The sequence below is a fragment of the Rhinopithecus roxellana genome, chromosome 8, assembly GCF_007565055.1.
Source record: "Rhinopithecus roxellana isolate Shanxi Qingling chromosome 8, ASM756505v1, whole genome shotgun sequence".
Classification (NCBI taxonomy): domain Eukaryota; kingdom Metazoa; phylum Chordata; class Mammalia; order Primates; family Cercopithecidae; genus Rhinopithecus; species Rhinopithecus roxellana.
The window spans coordinates 95,235,884-95,256,793 of record NC_044556.1 but is presented as its reverse complement, the minus strand read 5'-3'; the positions used below and the strand labels follow the sequence as shown (position 1 = coordinate 95,256,793).

General features: G+C 41.5%; 1 protein-coding gene across 6 annotated transcripts in view; it reads left to right on the top strand.

Annotated features, from left to right (window-relative positions):
• TTC13 (tetratricopeptide repeat domain 13) overlaps window positions 1-19,897 on the top strand; it is an 80,948-nt gene extending 61,051 nt beyond the window's left edge. For 4 of the 6 annotated variants that reach the window (XM_030935594.1, XM_030935592.1, XM_030935591.1 and 1 more), the window contains 10 exons: window positions 508-640; window positions 1,553-1,645; window positions 4,283-4,366; window positions 5,195-5,279; window positions 9,459-9,568; window positions 13,337-13,472; window positions 14,548-14,627; window positions 17,089-17,167; window positions 17,317-17,396; window positions 19,122-19,897. In XM_030935594.1, the coding sequence (XP_030791454.1) occupies window positions 508-640; window positions 1,553-1,645; window positions 4,283-4,366; window positions 5,195-5,279; window positions 9,459-9,568; window positions 13,337-13,472; window positions 14,548-14,627; window positions 17,089-17,167; window positions 17,317-17,396; window positions 19,122-19,236 (995 nt within the window). In that variant the 3' untranslated portion in view covers window positions 19,237-19,897. The remainder of the gene's footprint in view (window positions 1-507; window positions 641-1,552; window positions 1,646-4,282; window positions 4,367-5,194; window positions 5,280-9,458; window positions 9,569-13,336; window positions 13,473-14,547; window positions 14,628-17,088; window positions 17,168-17,316; window positions 17,397-19,121) is intronic. The other 2 variants (XM_030935593.1, XM_010374047.2) reach the window with 1 other exon arrangement.
• Window positions 19,898-20,910: the final 1,013 nt, after the last annotated feature.

Sequence of the window (20,910 nt, the reverse complement as noted above, 5' to 3'; positions counted from 1 at the left end):
CTGGCATAAGAGCAAGGGTGGTTAAACCGTGTTGTGTGTTTTAAAAAATTAGCATTTATTGTACTTATTCAAATTCTCCATGTGATCAGAATAGAAATGTGTAGAATCATTCAAACTGAATTCTGAAAGAAGACTCCTTCCATCCTTGGCTTTTTTGCTATTACTGTAGTATAGACTAGAATATAGGTCTTAAGTCCTTACTTAAAATCAGACAGCTGATCCAGGGAGCTATTTCCTTACTCCCTGTGTGGAAGAATACAAACCTCCACTTGGGTTAGTAAGAGGCAGAGTTGGGAGCAGACAACCTGAGCTGTCTCTGGTTAACTCTGATGGGTTTTAATTTTAGTAGGACCATCATGACTGAAACATGCCTTGGGTCTTATTATATCACCAATACAACTGATCCTTGATGTGTTAACTATTGAGTTATCACTGAGACTCTGTAAAGTAGGTGGAACTCAGTCCCTCTAAAGTATACTAATTCTTCTTGATATTCCTTTCTCATAGCTATGGGTTTGGCTGCATTGGAGGTCATGCAAGCCGTGCAGCGTACATGGACCAACTCGAAAGTTCGAATGAATGGAAAGACACGGTTGATGCAGTGGAGAGACATGTTTGACATTGCAGTTAAATGGAGAAGGTAACTGACATCTCAGTGAAAATAAACTGTAAATCTTATCATTGTCAAATAACATCAGTCTGTTTTAGCTAACAGGCTATGAACCCTGTTTTGCTTGCTAACACCAGGCCTTCTAAGTTAGGTTTTCCTCTCTAAAGTTTGTCAGAAATTATTGGCATCTTTATTCTTTGACATGCACTTAACTAATATTTTCAAAATAGGAATTGATTGGCCGGACGCAGTGGCTCATGCCTGTAATCCCAGCACTTTGGAAGGCCAAGGCAGGCGGATCACGAGGTCAGGAGATCGAGACCATCCTGGCTAATACAGTGAAACCCTGCCTCTGCTAAAAGTACAAAAAATTAGCCGGGCATGGTGGCAGGCGCCTGTAGTCCCAGCTACTCGGGAGGCTGAGGCAGGAGAATGGTGTGAACCTGAGAGGCGGAGCTTGCAGTGAGCCGAGATGGCGCCACTGCACTCCAGCCTAGAGGAGAGAGCAAGACTCCATCTCAAAAAAAAAAAAAAAAAAAAAAAAAAAGTAGGAATTGATCGTTGTCACATTTCCAGTCACCTGTTTACCTGAAGCATTCTAGAAACAGTCTCTTTGAAAGAACAGATCTATTACCTGTGGTACCTTTGAATGAACTTCACTGGACCAGTCCCTTTATAGTTAATGGTGTGCCTGGCAACTAGCTAGTTTAGCGTAACCTTTGATATTCGTTTGCATGACAAAAACTGTGCTCCACTCCTAAACCTTTACCTTTACCTGGCTTCTCGCCCAGTTTAGCTGGAACATCTGTTTGGAATTTGTAGGTATGAACATCATATAATGGACTAGCTGTTGCTTTACCACCACCTTTGCAAACACTTCTACATGTTTTATTTGGAATGCTTCTGAACACTTCTGGTTTTATAAAGGTCTCTGTTTTATAGGATTGCTGACCCAGACCAGCCTGTGCTGTGGTTAGATCAAATGCCAGCACGAAGTCTTAGCAGAGGTTTTAACAACCATATCAATTTAATCAGGTATGAACTTTTTGTGCATCTTTCTTCTTTTCCTAGGAGTTTATTCTCAAGACACAGGCCATGGAGACCAGGAGTGACCCATTGCTCCTTTCCTGGTGACTTTTTGACCGGGGAACATACACCTACGTAATCCTGCCTGCATTCCTTTCCTGTAGCCCAGCTGCAGAAAGAAACATAATATGTGCCATGCTCCTTCCCCAGGCCCTTCTGTCTAATATAGAGCATGACCGAAGGGTAGATTGCAGATGTTTTCCTAGGGTGTCAGTCTTTAAGGAGTCCTAAAACATCATAGAAAATGATTAGATGGAGAATATTACATTTACCATAATATTCTGTTAATAATACTACATGGCTCTTGGCAAGTCTCTCGTTGTGGAGGAAAGGCTCTCCATCCTACCTCAATACACAAAGGGCTTGGATAAATAACACTATCTGGTAACTAAGCTGCCATCTGGGGAGGACAAGTCAGGTTGGCTGGAAAACTTCTGTTTTGTCCAGAGCCTCTGCTAGTTGGGGACATGGGTGAAATGCTCACTTCTTTACCCTTTCTTTATGTGCCTAGCTGCCTTCTAAATAAATGGTGAACAAATATTAAAGAATATCAGTTTCAAGGGGACCTATATTATCAGCCCATCTTTTAATGAATTTAATTTTAGATAAAATGTATAAATATGGTAGTCGTGTCACCTCTAAAATGCTTCTAGTTCAAGGAAGCTGAATTAAGAAAATATTATTCAGGCCAGGTGCAGTGGCTCAAGCCTGTAATCCCACCACTTTGGGAGGCCAAGGCGGGCGGATCATGAGGTCAGGAGATCGAGACCATCCTGGCTAACACGGTGAAACCCCGTCTCTACTAAAAATACAAAAAATTAGCCTGGTGTGGTGGCAGGGCGCCTGTAATCCCAGCTACTCGGGAGACTGAGGCAGGAGAATGGCGTGAAGCCAGGAGGCGGAGCTTGTAGTGAGCCGAGATGGTGCCACTGCACTCCAGCCTGGGTGACAGAGCAAGACTCCGCCTCAAAAAAAGAAAAAGGAAAATATTCTATACACCTTTGACATTTAAGTTTGGGTTTTAATGGAAATATAATTTGTATGTATATTTTTTTAACTTCTAGAAAAATTTATTTTCACCTTGTGGCTTGTATATTCCTATTTCTCATGGAATAATTTGTGATATAGATAGGTAGACTCAAGCAACTAACTTTAATTGAAGACTACCATGGATCAGCCAGTGTGCTGTGCTGTGCTGTGTGATGGGGATACAGAAGGGAAATACAGCCCCACCTGCCGAAAGCTCACAGCAGACAGACCAGCAGACAACTACTATGCAGTGTGTTAAGAGTGAGGTGATCACATGCACAGGATGCCATGGGAACCCGGAGAAGGGGTGCCTGATTCAGCCTTCTGGTGCTACCAGATCTATTTGGAAAAATGGAAAACAGAGAGGTGGGGTGATTAACATGGACCAATGGATGAGTTAGGTATGATCAGAAAACTGTGACTAACTTGTTATGCCAGGTAGTGAGTTTGCAATTAAGGGAGTATCAGGAATTGAGGCTAGAAAGATAGGCAGAAGTCAGAACATAAATCATTCTGTAGTCCAAGCTAAGGAATTTTTTCCCCTGAGGACAATGGTGAGCCATTCAGGGATTATAAGCAGAGAAGTAACAGGAACAGATTTGCACATTGGGATGATCACCTTGGCAGCAGATGGCAAAATAGATTGGAGAGGAGGCAGGAACCTCGGAGGTAAGGGAGGAGGTTGGAAAATTATGTAGTTGTTCAGGTGGACAAGTGCAAAGGTCTCGAAAGCTGTATGGTAGTGAGTTGGAGAGGAAGAGCTAGACTCTTAGAAGGTAGAATCAGGAGCACTGGCAGTGGGCTGCAATCAGAGAGGGCATGGAGTTAGAGGAAGGCCACCTTCCCTCTCAGGTACATGGTTGTTCCATTAGGCGAGAGAGCACCAGAATGAAAAGTAGGTGAACACGTTTAGTGGGGAGGCTGGAAGAAGTGTGGGGTGCAGGAGGGAATTCTTACTTGACAGTAACCTTTGAGGTTTGGGATGCCTGGTAGGAATCCAGGGAGCGATGTCCTGGGAGCAGTCGGCTGTGTCATGTGACTCAGCATGTTGGCTGAACATGGAGTTCTGGGAGAGAGTGTAAAAGAAAAAGATCAGAAGGGATAGAAATGTGAGGAAAAGAATATTCAGAGTGGGTAGAGGAAAGGAGACTGCTAGTGAGCTAGAGAGCAAGACAGGGTATTCGATAATGCTGTTGGGAAAACTGAGGGAGGGGACAGCACACTGCCCACAAGTGATGGGGTCCGTCAGAGGACGCTCATATGAAAGTCTGAACCTCACTTCAGGGCTGGGGGATTTGTCTTCCCATTGTGACTGATCTGGCGCCGAGTTTGATGCCTCTCCTGCCAGGATAGGCCCTGTGAGCTGGCAGGCAGTCTTGCTAAGACAGTGCTTTGCTTCTCCACTCATTGACTACGAAGTGAATTTCCCAGACTTTTTTTTTTCTACATTATTCTCATAGTTTCTTATTTTTTTTTAAATTAACTTTGAAATTAGATGTTGGCTTGAGCATATTCTTCTATAAAAATATTCTTAATTTTATTATTTTTGCCTTATAGGGGTCAAGTGATCAACATGAGATACCTGGAATATTTTGAGAAAATACTTCATTTTATTAAAGATAGAATTCTTGTTTATCATGGGTAAGCCTTTAATTTTCTCCTTCTTAGTAATGAGTTGATTTCATGTATTTTATATTTGTTGTATTTTTGAAACTTGAGAACTAAGCCTGTTGACATGCTAAACAAGGTCTATCAAATGTTTACATAGTGTTTAGAATCATAAAGGCTTTCATTATCACTTTCTTTTTAATAACTCTACAAAATCCATAGACCTCAACTGAAGTGTTTTTAACTTTACATGCACTATTGTGACTTTTCTAGTCTCTTTCTTCTATAAAGCAGGATGTTTCTTTGGATTTATCTGTTAGGGATTTCAGCTTTAATACTTACTCTCCTTCACTTGAAAGGCAGGATGGTATATACAAAACAATGAGCAGAGCACTAGGGGAAAAAGATCTGAATGCTTAAATATCACCAAGTAAATATAAAATTGGTGGAAAAACCTAGCAGAATACTTTCATTTGAGCAGCTTTAGAAAGGAAAAAAGCAAAACAAAGCATCTACATCTAATTTTAGAGCTGGAATAGGAAAATCAGGGTTTCAGAATCAAACTCATAGCCATACATGTTCACACAAACAGTGACTATTGATCCATTCTGCTTTTTCCTGTTTTGCCTTCTAAATGTTTCCTTAATTCTCGTCTGCTGCTGTTTCCTTAATTTTCATCTATAGTCCAAAACTCATTAGAATTGAACTATCCCATTATTTAGAAACTTTATTTGTGGCCTACCATTTTGAATATTGAGCTCAAAATTGAGGTCAATTTATTTAACTTAAAGATAATAGCATGATTAATTATTATAGTTCTGCATTAATCTCAGTTGCCATCTCTCTCTGTCTCTCTTTAAGAGCTAATAATCCTAAAGGATTGCTGGAAGTTCGAGAAGCCCTGGAAAAGGTACACAAAGTAGAAGACCTTCTTCCAATTATGAAGGTAACTTTAGCATCAGCATGGCAGTCCATGTTTTTAGAGGAAAAGAAAACCAACAGCAGTTTTTAAAACAGAATTCAGAATTATTAAATGCTATTTGAAATCACTAGTATGAACACATTCTGAAAAATAACCAAAATAAATGAACATACAGGCATCAGACTCAGCTTGCGAGGAAGCAGTTAATATAGAAAAAAGAAAACTTAAAAATACTTATAATTGAATTCTGCTTCTGGCCACAGCTGAGTAACTGGTACTCAGCTGCCCTTCTACATGATTGCAGTTATAAAACTGGACAAAATATAAGTCAGTTATTTTCAGGCACTGGCTCATTACAAGACTCTGAATCTCACTGTCACCCCTGGTTTCTACTGGGAGTATTTATTAGACCACTGCATGGTAATGTGGAGCCCAAGCAGAGTACAGTGGTCTTGCTAAGCTAAGGAGGTAGAGAGTGGAGTTTGGGTCTGCCAAAGTGGCTGGAATTTGCAGAGCAGAGTATAGAAGAGAAGGAGGCCATGTGGGCTGGGGAGTGCTCAGGGGTCAATGTGAGCACTCCTTTTCATCCTTGACTAAGACCTTGGTCATGAACATGCAATGAAAGACCATGAGAGGCTCAGCAGAGAGTGACTGCTGTGGGAAAGAAAGCTGAGCAGAGGTATCAGAGGTGTGTGTGCTGAGAGACATTGGAGTTTCGGCCTTGCCAATGTGGATGGATCCTGTGAACACCTCAGGCGTTTAGTTAAGACTTCAGAAAGGACACACTGTAAAAGTAAGACCACACTCTACAGTAAGGCTCACAACCTGGGACTGAGAACCATTTCTAAATAGACTGCCCTAACAAAGAATGAAACTAAGTCTAAAGGATTAAATGGATCTGCTAGTGATTTTACTACCTGTCAAAACTCAGTACCCTTTAAAGGAAGGCAAAATAACCTATTTTCTTTAATTACTAGAGAAGTAAATGCCATTGTTTGAATGTGTTCCCCCCCAAAATGAATGTGTCGGAATGGAATCCTCAGTACACACATGTTGGGAGGTGGAGCCTAATGCGAAGTGTTTAATGGTGGAGCCTTCATGAACGGATTAATGCCATTATAAAAAGGGCTTCGGGGAGTGGCCTCTCTTGCCCTTCCACCTTCCGTCATGTGAGGCAGCAGTAAGAAGGCTCACATCAGATGCTGGCACCTTGATCTTGGACTTCCCAGCCTCCAGAATAAATTTCTGGTTTTTGTTTTTGTTTTTGTTTTTGAGACAGGGTCTTCCTCTCTTGCCCACACTGGGTGACAGAGTGAGACCCCATCTCCTTAAAAAAAAAAAAAAAAAAGCTAGATAGTATGATCCAGGTATACCAGGCAAATGCTAATGAGAAGAAAAGTATGTGTGGCAATATCAGTAATGGAAACATTTGAATTCAATGGGAAGAACACTACAAGGGACAGAAATTATTTGATTAAAGTATAATCCATTAAGAAATTATAGCTGTGTGAACCTTTCCTCCGTCTAGGAGTAAAACTACCCCAAAACATTCCAACAGCAGTTAGAATTGCTTTTCCAATTAGTGATTTGAACACTAACGTGGAACTTCAGTAAATGTTTTCCTTGTAGCTATAGTAGATGAGATTGATTCTTGTAAAATTTAGGAAATTTGTATGAATAAGCAAAGTGTGTCCATTTCTAAGAAATAACGAGGAAGTAGCATGTCATGAACAGAGCTGAGCATCTGACCCAGGACCCACATCTACCTGGCTGGGTGTAGATGAGCCTATTTTACAGTTATTCCAGGTTTTTGTCTGCTGAAGACCAAATATTCTGGCCAGACCTACCTTGGAGAGTTTATTGTGAGGGTCTGATGCACTAACACAGCGGCCCTCAACCTTTTCATACTCAATGTGTTGACTCAGTAAACATGTTCAGATGCCCCCTTTACTTACTCTTTTATTGCACTAGGATGAACTTCATAGATAATATGTCTCACCTACTAAAAAATGTCCACACAAAGTCATCTCAGTATCTCAGTTCACACAATGTCCACACAGTGTATCTCAGTATGTGGAAATTCGGGCATGCCTTCTCTTGAAGCCGGAAAGCAGCAGCCAGTGCTTCACACCTGCACATAAAATCATGGTGAATATGACAGTTACAAGTCCGTCAGCCCCATATCTGTGAGTTATTTGGTGAGCTACGTTGTCATTGGCAATGTGGTTTTCTGAAATGGTAAACCACGCTTAGCAAAGCTCCAAGCTATATATAGTGTACTCCTTAATGTATATGCTATTTACATTCCTGGCAAATTCAGTGTGTATGAAAACTTATAATAAATAATCAGTGTTTAAGTGCAAAACAGTCGGTTCCAGGCCCACATATTGATTAAATGATAAACATGTTCTTCATCTACATGAAAATCCAGTGGGACATTAGAAAATCGTACATTATGTGTGACAATCGCCTGTACTGTGGGACATATAGTAATCTTGGCTCCCAACTATCCAATCCCTGTAATAATCAGTCTCCCATAAATTCCCTCAGTGCCCCACAGGGGGCAGAATGGCTTCACCACAGGCCCTGAGATGTAGCATATAGAAAGGAAACTGGAGTGTGTGTGAGGGCGCTTCAGCTGCCTTCTTGTGGGTATTCTAGTCAGGCATTTAGATGTCCTGTGGTATTAGGCAGAATACAACATCAGCTTAGGGAGATTTTAATATTTTATATGTCTTTGTTTAAGAAGAAAAACAGAGTGGGCTACAAGACTGTAGTCACTTAGCATGCAGCTGGAGAGACGCGGCATCGCCAGTCTCAATGCGCCTCTTGGTGTGAAGTCCCAACTGTTTGGAAGATGTAAGATGCTTGTTCTCTGTGGTGGGATGACATTCCACTTCAGCATTATACATCCAGCTTTTACCCAGGATTACAGATATATTGGTACTTTGCAAGGCACACACAGCGGAATATACAACAAGATACTTCAGTGTTTAAAGTGCTTGGTGAAATGCACCAGGTCAGCTTCCACTGAAAGGCACAACGGTGCTGTTGATGAAAAACCAAGTTAACGTGTATGTCAGCGCCCCCTAGAGGCGGTTTGTTAGCAAGTAACGCGGACTGGAATTCACCAAGGCCTTTGGTGAATTCCAACTCTCACATTCCAACTCTGCGGCTTCCCTGCTGGCTGGGACTCAGCCAGACTTTGTCTCACCTAGTTCGTTTCTCATCTGTAAGACTGAGACCATACCTAGTGCTATCAGTATGTTGTGAGGATTAGATGAGAATTGGCACATAGTGTGTTAGCGCATTTCTTCTGAAAGTAGCTTTTTTGCATGAAAGATGCTTGCCTGTTCAGTGCCTGCTGTGGCCCTGATGGCCTGTGCCACTCATCCTCTGGCTTCTGGGCTGCTGGTGACACCTGGTGCATCTTTCTGTTTCTAGACAAACTCTCCCCTCATGAAGTAGCAGCCTCTCTTACGTTACTGTTGCTTCTCTTAACTTCTAGTCCATCAATTTTTTTAAAAAGGCAATATTAAGTTAACTGAATTTGGGGGTCATTTTCTGAAACTTGTTTATTGCCATTGCAGGTTTGTCCCAAAGGTTTTAAACAGAAAGCTAACATCTGAAACTGTGTTCATACACTTATCACCCCGAAGGCCATTCTTAACTCTGAGTAATTCCTTTAACTTAACCGACTTCTCTGTGGCCCACAGAGTTGGGTGGGTGTGGGTGTGAATGAAGTTCTCCAGTTAGTGGATATAATCCTGGCTACTATTCAGAAAAATCAGACTCTGCTTTGAGCACTAGTATGAAAGTTGCATTTTTGAGTTACAGGATGTTAGGTGCAACTATTCTGCCATGATTCAAAGTTGCTGCCTACTAAGATGGGCATGAGAAAACATTCAAAGGGAGCTCTTAGAAGTGAGCAGTGCCCCTTCTTGATGAAAAGAACCTGTGAGCTTTTGGTGCTGAGGTTCTCTGCTGGCCTCTGGTGGGAGCTGTGGGGAGCATAACCTGGGCTCTGTTGGGGCCTGAGGACAGGCAGAGATGTCCTTGGCCACCAGGACACTATCTCTTGTATCACATGACCTCCTTGGCCCTTTTTAAAAACATGTAAGGTAGAGCCAGCACTACAGAATTGCAGTTGGGGTTTACAGTGAATGAAACACTAGTAACGTGAATTTTCTTTTTCCCTGAAAGCAGTTTAATACTAAAACAAAGGATGGGTTCACCGTGAACACGAAAGTTCCCAGCCTTAAAGACCAAGGGAAGGAATATGATGGATTCACAATCACGATTACAGGAGACAAGTATGTGTGCTTCTTAATGTGGTGTAAGCTAGAGACGAGGCAGAAAGGGTGCCTGTGCTTATTGTCGCTGTAGAGTTTTGTCATGTTGAACTTTGGCTCCATCCTGAAATGAAAAGTATCAAGGTCCAGTGAGCAGTTATAACCAGTTATTTTTTAAAATTGACATCTAAAGTATTACACCAGCAGATACATTATCTGACTGTCTAAATCTAAGGACTTTCTAGATACTAAGTATGATGTAGTTTGTGGAAGACATTCTTCTGGGTTTTTGAAGTTCCTTGGGGGGCGCGAGGGAGGCTTTTACTAATAAAATGAAAAAAGATGAGCAGTTGGCAGATTGAAGTCCATTGTAGATTTAAATATATATATATGTAAGCCTATCTATCTATCTATCTATCTATCTATCTATCTATCTATCTATCTATCTATGTAGAGAGAGAGAGAGAAACAGCTTTAATAATTAATGAGTACTATAATCTTATGGAAAATTTAGAATATACAGATAAGCAAAATTAACAAAATAAAAATCAAGTTACTTTCTTTAAAAACTGAGGTTAGACTGTTCCACTATTTACCCTTACCATTACATTATCACAGTCATTTCCCCAGTCATATTCTTAAAAGTATTTTTAGTAATTGCATAATATTCCAGTGTATAGATGTAGAATTTCTCTGATCTTTTTGTTATTGACCACTTAGGGTATTTCTGATTGTTTTACTTTATAAATAGCACTGTAGTAAACATTTTTGTTAACTCTAGTTTTATTTACATCTGAAATCCAAGCTTTGTCTGTCAGCCTCCATATTCCTTGAATTGTGGGTGGAATTGCCTTGAGCTGTGCACGTGCACACCCCCCGCCAACACACACACACCCCCATACACACACCCCATCTTCAGGTGCATAGCCTTGGGAAGTGCCGTGCCCTCCCCCTGGTTTCCACCTGCTCAACATAAGACTGTGACTCACATTCTGCAGCCCCTCTGCCTCTTGGGCTCTGACTTTCTCACATACTTTTCCTCTAAGCTACAAGGAGCCGCCTCTTCAAGTTTCACATCAATACTTAAACAGGGTGGGACGCAGTGACTCACGCCTGTAATCCCAGCCCTTTGGGAGTTTGAGGCGGGCAGATCATGGGGTCAGGAGATCAAGACCATCCTGGCTAACAAGGTGAAACCCCGTCTCTACTAAAAATACAAAAATACTAGCTGGGAGTGGTGGCGGGTGCATGTGGTCCCAGCTACTTGGGAGGCTGAGGCAAGAGAATGGCGTGAACCCAGGAGGCGGAGGTTGCAGTGAGCCAAGGTTGCGCCACTACACTCCAGCTTGGGCGACAGGAGGACTCCGTCTCAAAAAAAAACCAAAACAAACAAACAAAAAACAACTTAAACAAGCCTTCATGAGTAAACACCAGTTCACCAACTTCTAGATTTCAGGGCTTTTCTATATCTTTGAAGTCTTGATCTTCACCTTAAGCTTCTTATCAAAGTACGTTCCCAATAAAGATCATTCTCCCCTGATTGCAGGGTGTGCTATTTAATGTAAAAAGTGTTCTCCTCCCTTTTCACACATCCATGATATGTATCCTCAGATCAGATTCCCAAACAGAAATGAAATTACTGTATAAGTACAGTTGATCTTTGAATAACTCAGGGGTTAGGTGGATTGACCTTCCCACCCCTAGCAGGCAAAAATTTGCATATAACCTTTGACTACCCCCAAATTTAATAGCCCACTGTTGACCAGAAGCCTTACCAAAAACAAAAACAGCTGATTAACACATATTTTATATGTTATATGTATTACATTTTGTATTCTTACAGTAAAGTAGGCTAGGGAAAAGAAAATGTTATTAAGAAAGTCGGCTGGGCGTGGTGGCTCACGCCTGTAATCCTAGCACTTTGGGAGGCCAAGGCAGGCGGATCATGAGGTCAGGAGTTCGAGACCAGCCTGGCCAATATGGTGAAACCCCATCTCTACTAAAAACACAAAAATTAGCCAGGCATGGTGGCACGCACCTGTAATTCCAGCTACTCAGGAGGCTGAGGCAGGAGAATCGCTTGCACCCACAAGGGGAGGTTGCAGTGAGCCAAGATCACGCCACTGCGCTCCAGCCTGGTGACAGAGTGAGACTCTGTCTCAAAAAAAGAAAAAAAAGAATATCATAAGGAAAATATACTTAACTATGTATTAAGTGGAAGTGGATCCTCATAAAGGTCTTCATCCTCATTATCTTCACGTTGAGTAGGCTGAGGAGGAGTTGGTCTTGCTGTCTCAGGGGTGGCAGAGGCGGAAGAAAATCCTCGTATAAGTGGATCCATGCAGTTTAAACCCATGTTGTTCAAGGGTCAACTGTACATGAAATTTCTCCCCCTGAAATGTGACGTCTTTCCTCAATTGCCTGCTTCGCTCCACTTGTTGCCTCCCTTGCTCTGGGCCTCTTGACCCCTCGAGACGACTCTGCCTGGCATCCCATCTCCTGTCTCCTGCTTCAGCAGCGCTTCACCAATGTTACTAAAGCTCCATCTCACTGGACGTTCCCCTAGCTCCGCAAATCTCTCCCCTGTCCATACGCAGCCATTTCCTGTGGCTACGCAAACCAGCGTCCCTGCCAGGCATTCACAGCCTCAGACATTTCCTGCTTGACCTGGACCGCTCCCTGTTGGAACCTGGCCTGCTAGTCCGACTGGAATGCTTGTTCCCCAGTTCACCTCTGCTTTCTGATGTCTGGGTCTCTCACTCCCATCCCGACCCATGTTCAGGCCACTTCTCCCATGAGACCTTTCCTGCTTTTTTCTATGTTGTCCAAATTAGATTCTTTTTTTGAACCTCTGATGAGCTACATTATGACCTGAATCATGGTTTCATAATGATTTGTGGCCCTTGGCCAGAAGTGGTGGCTCATGCCAGCATATTGGGAGGCCAAGATGGGAAGATTGCTTGAGGCCAGGAGTTTGAGACCAGCCTGGGCAACATGGTGAGACTCTGCCTCTGCAATGGATTTTTAAAAATAACTACAGGTGCGTACCAGTAGTCCTAGCTACTCAAGAGACTGAGGCAGGAAGATCACTTGAGCCCAAGAGTTTGAGGCTACGGTGAGCTATGATCATGCCACTGCTCTCCAGCGTGGATGGTAGAGCAAGATCCCATCTCTAATAATAACAATTTGTGGCCCAGTTTCTTCCTTCCTTCCTCAATCAAGGCAGCAGCTGGACTTTTCTTTGTAGGCTCCAAGGACTAAATGCAAACTTTGCTGGTGGCATTATACAAAACATGCCTGTTGTATCAAACTTATATCCTCCATAGAACCTAAGTGGACCTTAAGCTCCACTTTTTTTTTGTTTTGATAAAAAACAAAACCATGTTGTCGTCCCTGAACTATCTTCCTACACGCAGTTCTTGCTTGTGACCTTCAATCCTAATGGGGTGGCTTAGAAAATATTTACTGGTTGTTCAAATCCATTCTTTACTGTGTGTAATTGTTTTCCACATATTAGCTTAAGTTTGTGTAATAAGTACATGTAGTTAGACTTAACTATGAGCAAATGAGTTACTGATCACTTAAAGGTGAGGCAACTATCACATTTTATGAAGAAATAATGCATTCTCATGACACCTGCCTTGCTTGTCTGTAGTTAGAAAGGTAAGGCACATTCCTGTGTATGTTTAGTGCCACATCAGCATGCTCTTTGGTTTTTAAAAAAACTTTCTGTGTTTGGCTGTTTGAACTTATAATACATGCCTTTGACACTTATTTTTGTATTTTCAGAGTTGGCAATATATTATTTTCTGTGGAAACTCAAACCACGGAAGAAAGGACACAATTATATCATGCTGAAATAGATGCGCTTTATAAAGATTTGACAGCAAAAGGAAAAGTATTGATTCTTTCCTCAGAATTTGGGGTAGGTTTCTCTTTGTTTCCATTTTTCTGTTCTTCTCATGATTCTTTTTAAAACTTTTTGAACCTCTGCCCTTTCATTGAGATTGTACATCTTATGCTTGAAATTGGATTGAATTGACCTAAAAAATATTTATTATTTCTTATAGGCAAAAATTCTCGTATTTAGTAACTACAGTAATGGGGAGGATAATAAATTAATAATTTAGTACTGTGCTACAGCATTATCGTAAGTTTGGGCTTTGACAAAATATAAAAAAGTTGGTCCATAATGAAAATGACCTGTTCTTCACCTTTTCCTTCCATTTTCTTCCCTTTGTTGTGGTTGTTGCTTATAACCATATATTTATAATGAGCTTTTGAATGTAAACTGGATGATGTATTCTGATGAGTTAATGGCAAGGAAAGTACAATGAAGTTGTGTATACTTTGCACTTAATGGTCCTTTCCTGGTCTGTGGCTTCCTCCCTTGGTTGTCCGCCTGGACTCGAGGTGGCGTCGTTGCAGGCAGCAGGGTATGGTGGACATTCTATCCCCACCACACCCCCTCCCTGTGTTCTGCAGTGGACAGATGCCCCTTACCCTTGAAAAGTCACCTTATTTCTCCAACATTTAATCACTGCATCCATATAATTAAACATCTAAGTTTATATACATAATTGAGCATCATCCAAATCTCAATGCAGAGTAGGGGAAGGGGCTTACCCAGATCGTTTGGGGTAAGGATGCATGTTGTTTGAGGAAACATATTTGGTGTTAATAAATGCCTTTTAAAATTTTAGTCACAATATATATTTTGACATTTCAAATAACATTAAAGGAGACTGAGATTTTTATGTTTATCAAAGAGTTGCAGTTTAAGAAACAGGTGGGAAAACATTGCTCTAAATTGAACTAAATTGGAAAAAATGATACAAAAGGGTATAGAATATTCAAGAATTTGAAAAGTAGGTTCTTATGGGAGAGGAAGAAAACAATCCTTTTCTTGGTGTAAATTATACTTGTGTGTCCTGTCACCTAATGAAAAATTAGTTCGTAATCTAGTATTTAAGTTTATGAGCCTGTGTCTTTTTTTCTAGGAGGCTGATGCTGTCTGCAACTTAATATTATCCTTAGTTTATTACTTTTATAATTTAATGCCACTGTCTCGAGGATCCAGGTAAGTAATATCCTGTCATTAAAATTATTTTAAATTGAGAAATGTGTTCTTTTTTGCTTATCCTTCCTGTTATGGATGTAGGTACAGAGTACACAAAGAAATGGTAAGGAGCTCCCTATTTTTTTTCCAAAATCTACACGAAAAAATATTTCCTTAGTCTATCACATCATCAAAAGAATTATAGAAGACAGTTCTAATATACTGTGCTTACGTTTAATAGGATAGGGATTCATCCATTCAACACAAGTTCATGGGAAGTTTACTGTGTACCATGCGCCGTGCTCAGTGTGTTTTAATTTTTGGTATTTGCCAGCCTCTTACTGAACTTCCTCCTCCTCTCCCTTTTCCATTTTGGGCTGTCAGGCGACCCGTAATCCTCATGTTTTATACTTTGGGGCCACCAGTCACTCTGTACTATTTTTATTATTTTGGATAAATTCTTGCTACTTGTATATCAGGAGTTTTTTAGGTATCATTAAAACAAGGGCTATGACTGTAGAGTTTTCATTTCATTCTCCTTTTCCCAGTACTGTGTGCAGTAAATCATGTAAATGGCCTTTTGCCATTGCTGGCACATACTTGAACTTAAGATGTTTTGGCTAAAAATAATACACTTGAATGTCTTTATCTTTGATTAATGCTTTAGGAAGTAAAACTCCCCTAAATGCGATAGTAAATTTGGTTATAGTATTTAAGACTCATTGAAATGAAATAGAAACATAAATGTTATCAGCATAATATTGCTATTTGTGTCCACTGAATAAGTGATGTGAGGCCTGTACACATCACTGCCTGTGGGCCCCACGTGCAGGCACCGTGCTCAACAGCCAGCATCCATCCTTTGTCCTTTGTCCTTGCAGCAGTTCTGCTGGCTCCTGTGTGACATTGAAGGAAGTGCAGCTCTGATTGTCCTCAACTCTCCCTCATCCCTACATCCCTTCAGTCCTAAATAGTCTGTTGGTTGTGCTTCCCACACTTCTGTTTCTCTCTTCCCTATACCCACTGCAGCTAGCTTTGCTCCTGCTCCTCTCTGTGCCCTGCAGCTCTCCAGCACCTTCTGAAAACCATGGGTTCAGGCCGAGCTTGGCAGTATGCACAATGCACAGTGCCAGCCCTGCCCTGCCCCGATTTGCCTTGGCTGCAGCACCGCTGTCTTCCGCTGCTCTTTCTCCTCCCCTTGGCTCTCCGCATGGGCTGTCCGCCACATCTCCCTGCCTTCTCTGCCGCTTTCGTCTTCAGCCCTGGGGCCCTGGAGGATGCAGGGCACATGTCTTTAGCCTCTGAAGTCTTCCCTGCTGGAGAACCCCATGAATCACCTTGACTCGCTTTGCTTGGTGTCCGCCCGTGGCACTTGTTAGCTTTCTCTGAAGGTGCTCGTGCCATCCTTTCCCCCTGCTAGGATGCATTATCTCATGGGCGAGAGCTGTCTTTATCTTGAGCCGATTTGTTTTGCGAAAAGCACAACACTGTGGTTACAATAGCGGGTCCCATGGCCTTTTGCCAGCTCCTTCCACCCAGAACCAGCCCGCCCCCTCTCTCCCCTCACCAAGAACAGAAGCACAGCATCTTGCAAACGCCTCCTACCCCAGACCTGCACATTCACAGCTCTATACTCGTTCTGGAGTGGCAGGGCAGCAGACCTTGCCCCACGAGCCTCCGAGCCAGCAGGCAAAGGTATCCCACAATCTCCTGGCTCTAACAGCCACCTCGGAGCCCTGGCAGTTCACACACACGCCCAAAGCTCCAAACCATCTATCAGTTAGTACATTGTGAGAATGTATTCTGCATTTCTTCCTTGAAGGCCAGCATTTCTAATGCTTAAAAAGTAAGACTAACATATGTATTTGTATTTACGAACTTTATTGTATACATGCATTGCTGGAGTGCAGTGGCATGATCTCAGCTCACTGCAACCTCTGCCTACGAGGTTCAAGCGATTCTCCTGCCTCAGTCTCCCAAGTAGCTGGGACTACAGGCTCATGCTACCACTCCTGGATAATTTTTTGTATTTTTGTTAGAGATGGGGTTTTGCCATGTTGGTCAGGCTGGTCTTGAACTCCTGACCTCAAGTGATCCACCCGCCTCGGCCTCCCAAAGTGTTGGGATTACAGGCATGAGCCACCATGCCCAGCCTGATGTTTGTGTTTTTAGTAGAGACAGGGTTTCACCATATTGCTCTCAAACTTCTGACCTCAAGCGATCCGCCCGCCTTGACCTCCCGAAGTGCTGGGATTACAGGTGTGAGCCACCTCGCCTGGCCAGTAAATACATTCTGATAGTAAATAGTAAACTATTCTTAAACAAATAGACATATTTTCATGTTAAATGAAACATTTAGTGTTTTATTCAAAAGAAATTTTGAATAAATTTTATCTTTCATGATGGGAAGTCCATGGTGAAATTTACCATGGTAACTGTAGACCGTTCAGGATGGATTGACCACTGTTCTTTATTTAAATAGTGTGATCGCTTACTCGGTCATCGTGGGAGCGCTGATGGCAAGTGGGAAAGAAGTAGCAGGAAAAATTCCCAAAGGGAAGGTACGTTGGAGGGGAAGGGAGACATGCTTGGTTGTGTGTTAAGTCCCAATTTACAGATTTTTATTTTAAGGTACACAAGTTACACCGATCTCCAGCCGAGCCTGTGTCCTCCACGTTTAGTAATGTTCCTAAATGTCTTTCTTTTTCAGTTAGTAGACTTTGAAGCTATGACAGCCCCTGGTTCAGAGGCCTTTAGCAAAGTCGCCAAAAGCTGGATGAACTTGAAAAGGTAACTACTTGAGGGGGGTCCACGCAAGGGTGTCATAACTGGAGGAGGAAAGGGAGTTTTCTGTTACTTTGGAGCTCTGTGAAAATTGGAATTATTATACTCATTTTTATAAGTTAATATGTAGTACAATGAATTTGATCCACTTTTTCAAGGTTAAAGTGTTTTGCTGTCGTATAAGATAACCTTTTAAGGGTGAATGTATGGATAAAAATGGACTATGAAGGCCAGGCGCGGTAGCTCACACCTGTAATCCCAGCACTTTGGGACACTGAGGTGGGAGGATCATTTGAGGCCAGGAGTTTGAGACCAGCCTGGGCAACATAGTGAAACTGCTCCCCTCTACAAAAAAAATTAAAATTAGCTGGGCATAGTGGTGTGTGCCTGTAGTCCCAACTACTTAGGCAGCTGAAGCGAGAGGATCGCTTGAGCCTAGGAGTTTGAGGCTGCAGTGAGCTATGGTTGCACCACTGCACTCCAGACTGGGTGACAGAGTGACATCTTGACTCTTAAAAAAAAAAAAAAGAACCATGAATAAAAAATTTAAAAAGTAGTTGGCAAAAGAAAATTACCAAAATCTTATTTATATGATCAGGTATTCACTTCTTTTGGCCTACTTACTCTTAGGCTCAGTATTCAGGAGTATTTGAACTTGTAGACAGAGCCCATTTTACATTACTCTGAGTGGTAGCACTTAGCCTACTTAGTTGCATTTTATTGCAGCCAGGAATTTTATAGCAGCCAGGAATTATCCCTGACGGTCACTGTGTGTGAGGAGTCTAGCAGACCGTGATCGTTCCTGGCTCTTGTTTCCAGAAGCACTGGAGAGGACTGTGAATTTGAAGTGTGTGAAATTAAATTCATAGATGCCTCAGATGTTATTGAAGAATAAGTAAGCCTCACTGTTCAACCTTAGTTATTCTTGCCCCTTCTCCTGCTTTTTTACATCCCAACCACCCCCAGTTTTGCCTTTCACATCTATTTGACATAGCAACCACTCTATTGCTGGGTAATTTATATTCTGTTTAAAACAGAAAAATTTGTGCCTGTAGTCCGCCATTGCTCAATTTGTAATTTAGCTTTGCAGTGAAAGCTTCTAACAGTTACACCTTGTCCTGGTACATTCTTGTTTCAGATTTGTTAGTTTGCACATGTTTTAGTAATACGACCACCAGGCCAAAGGTCTTGCTTCTGTTTTTACATAATTGTACAATGTGAATCTTTTGAACATTCTTTAAGGAAAGAATAACAATGCTACCTTACATCCTGCAGTTGACACTTTACAGTGTACCTCGAAATACCTTATCTCATTCAGAGCTCATGGTAACTCTGCAAGTTAAGAACACTGTCCCTGTGACAGATCAGGGAAGTGCAGCCTAGAGAGGTAAAGAAAGCTAATAAGGAGTGAAGTTGGACCTGAAACCTGTGTCTTTTGATTCCAAGCCCAGCATGCACCGCAGCTGGACATGTGAATCAAGAGTCTAATTTGCTTTTTCAAAGCTCTGGTTTAACTTCCAAGCAACTTGTCACACGTCGGCTGATACCACAGGCCGTTGTGAGAGGAGCCATTCTGTTCACAGCTCCTCCCTGCCTTTCTAACATTGTTTGATATTACAGAATGAATATAATAAATATAATGATAGGAAAAATATAAGCGCTGCCTTTTTTTTTTTTTTTTTGCAAATTTTGTTAATTTTCATACCGCTACTTTGTGTTTTTCTTTTTCAGTATTTCACCTTCTTATAAGACTCTTCCGTCAGTATCAGAAACGTTTCCAACGTTAAGATCGATGATTGAGGTGCTAAACACGGACTCTTCTCCACGTTGTCTTAAGAAACTCTAGTTCTGTTGTTGTATTTATACAAGTAAAGGGCCGGACCTCTTGCTTCTTAAGTTATTTTTTAAAACATGGAATTATAAAGAAATTAGGTCCTCTATTACTTTTGATACCAATTTTTGATAGGAGTTGAATACTTGAAATCATTTTCTTTACTTTTCTGAACCATAACGAAAATCATGAAAGAGGCTTTCGGGGGAAAAAGCTACTTGACTTGGAGGGAAAGTGTGTATTAGCCAGCAACTTGTTGGTTTCCACTTATAAAGTCATATAACTCCTTTCTTACAGTAAAAAAAAAATTTTCCTCAACAACTAAAAAATAATAATGAAGATGAACAAAAACGAAACCAAATAGGAGTGTTTGTATTCCTTTAGATTTTTGAATATTTTTCAAACTTTCTTTTTACGCACATTGTGATAGAGCATCTTTTGTTGACTCACATAAACTCCATGTGTGGGTCCTTCGTTTTATTAGAACTGTGGAAGAAGGTTCCTGGGCCATCAGTATGTGTTGCAGAGCTCAAAGCCAGGAACACTTATTTTGAACAATACAGACAGTATTTGCCAATGTCCCAAATGCTGAATTATTGAACCATGTTTTTTTTTCCTTTGTTGAAAAAAATAAAACCGGGGTGATTTCTATAAATCACCAGTTTTTGGCACTGGATTATGTATGTGTTTATTTTGTGAACCAGTTTCACTTTCAGGTATAAGAACATTCAGAAAATCTCTCTCGTTTTTTTTCCCAGGCACGGTAAATGACAGTGAGTAAAATGGGTTAATTAAAACTGCTGCTGTTTCCAAATGTTACCATCCATTAGCAAGCCTGCTCTTCTCTCCCTTCTACAGGACGCACCTTCCATCTCTTCGCTTGACCACTTCTCCCTGTACATTGTAATTTCTCTTGGACCACTTCTGTAGTCTCCTGACTCATCTTCCTGCTATTGCTCTGTTTAAACCCCACAGCCTCCCTTTGTCCTAAAATGAAACGCAGTCTCCTGCTGTAGCCTAGCTGACGTGGCTCTGTTTCTCAAACTGAATCTCTTACTCTCCACACTCCCCTTTGTTTGCACCATCAACTCATCTAGCCTTTTCCTTCCTTGAGAACCTTTCAGTTAACTTGACACTGTCCGATAGAACATTCTGTGATGACGTTCCAGAATGTTCTATGTGCTGCCAGTATGGTAGTCAGTAACCTCATGTGGCCACTGAGCACTTGAAACAGAACTGGTGTGCCTGAGGAGCTGAGTTTCACATTTAGTTTTGATTAATTTAGATTCAAATAGCTGCATGTAGCTAGTGGTTATTATATTGGTCCATGCAGCCTACAGAGTTCCTAGTGAGACTTTAAAGGTTTTTGCACAGAAATGATCCAGAATGGTGGTCTACCAGGGTAATTTAATATCATTTTGAATTTGTGGTTATAGACTTGCCTGAGTAGCTAAGCTCTTACTATGATCCGTTTTTATTCACAAGAGTTCTGATACCAGATGTGTGGAGTTTTCCCCTCACACCAACCAATTCTCCAGCTTTCCATATATCAGCTGGAGTGGGAAGGGATCCTGCAATTCATATCTGACACTAACTTCCTGGAGTTAAACAGACCCCAGAGGTTAAGGGCTAGTCTCACAAGACTGCCCCCTTTTCAGACGCCAGTTGCAAGTCATTGCCTCCTGTACT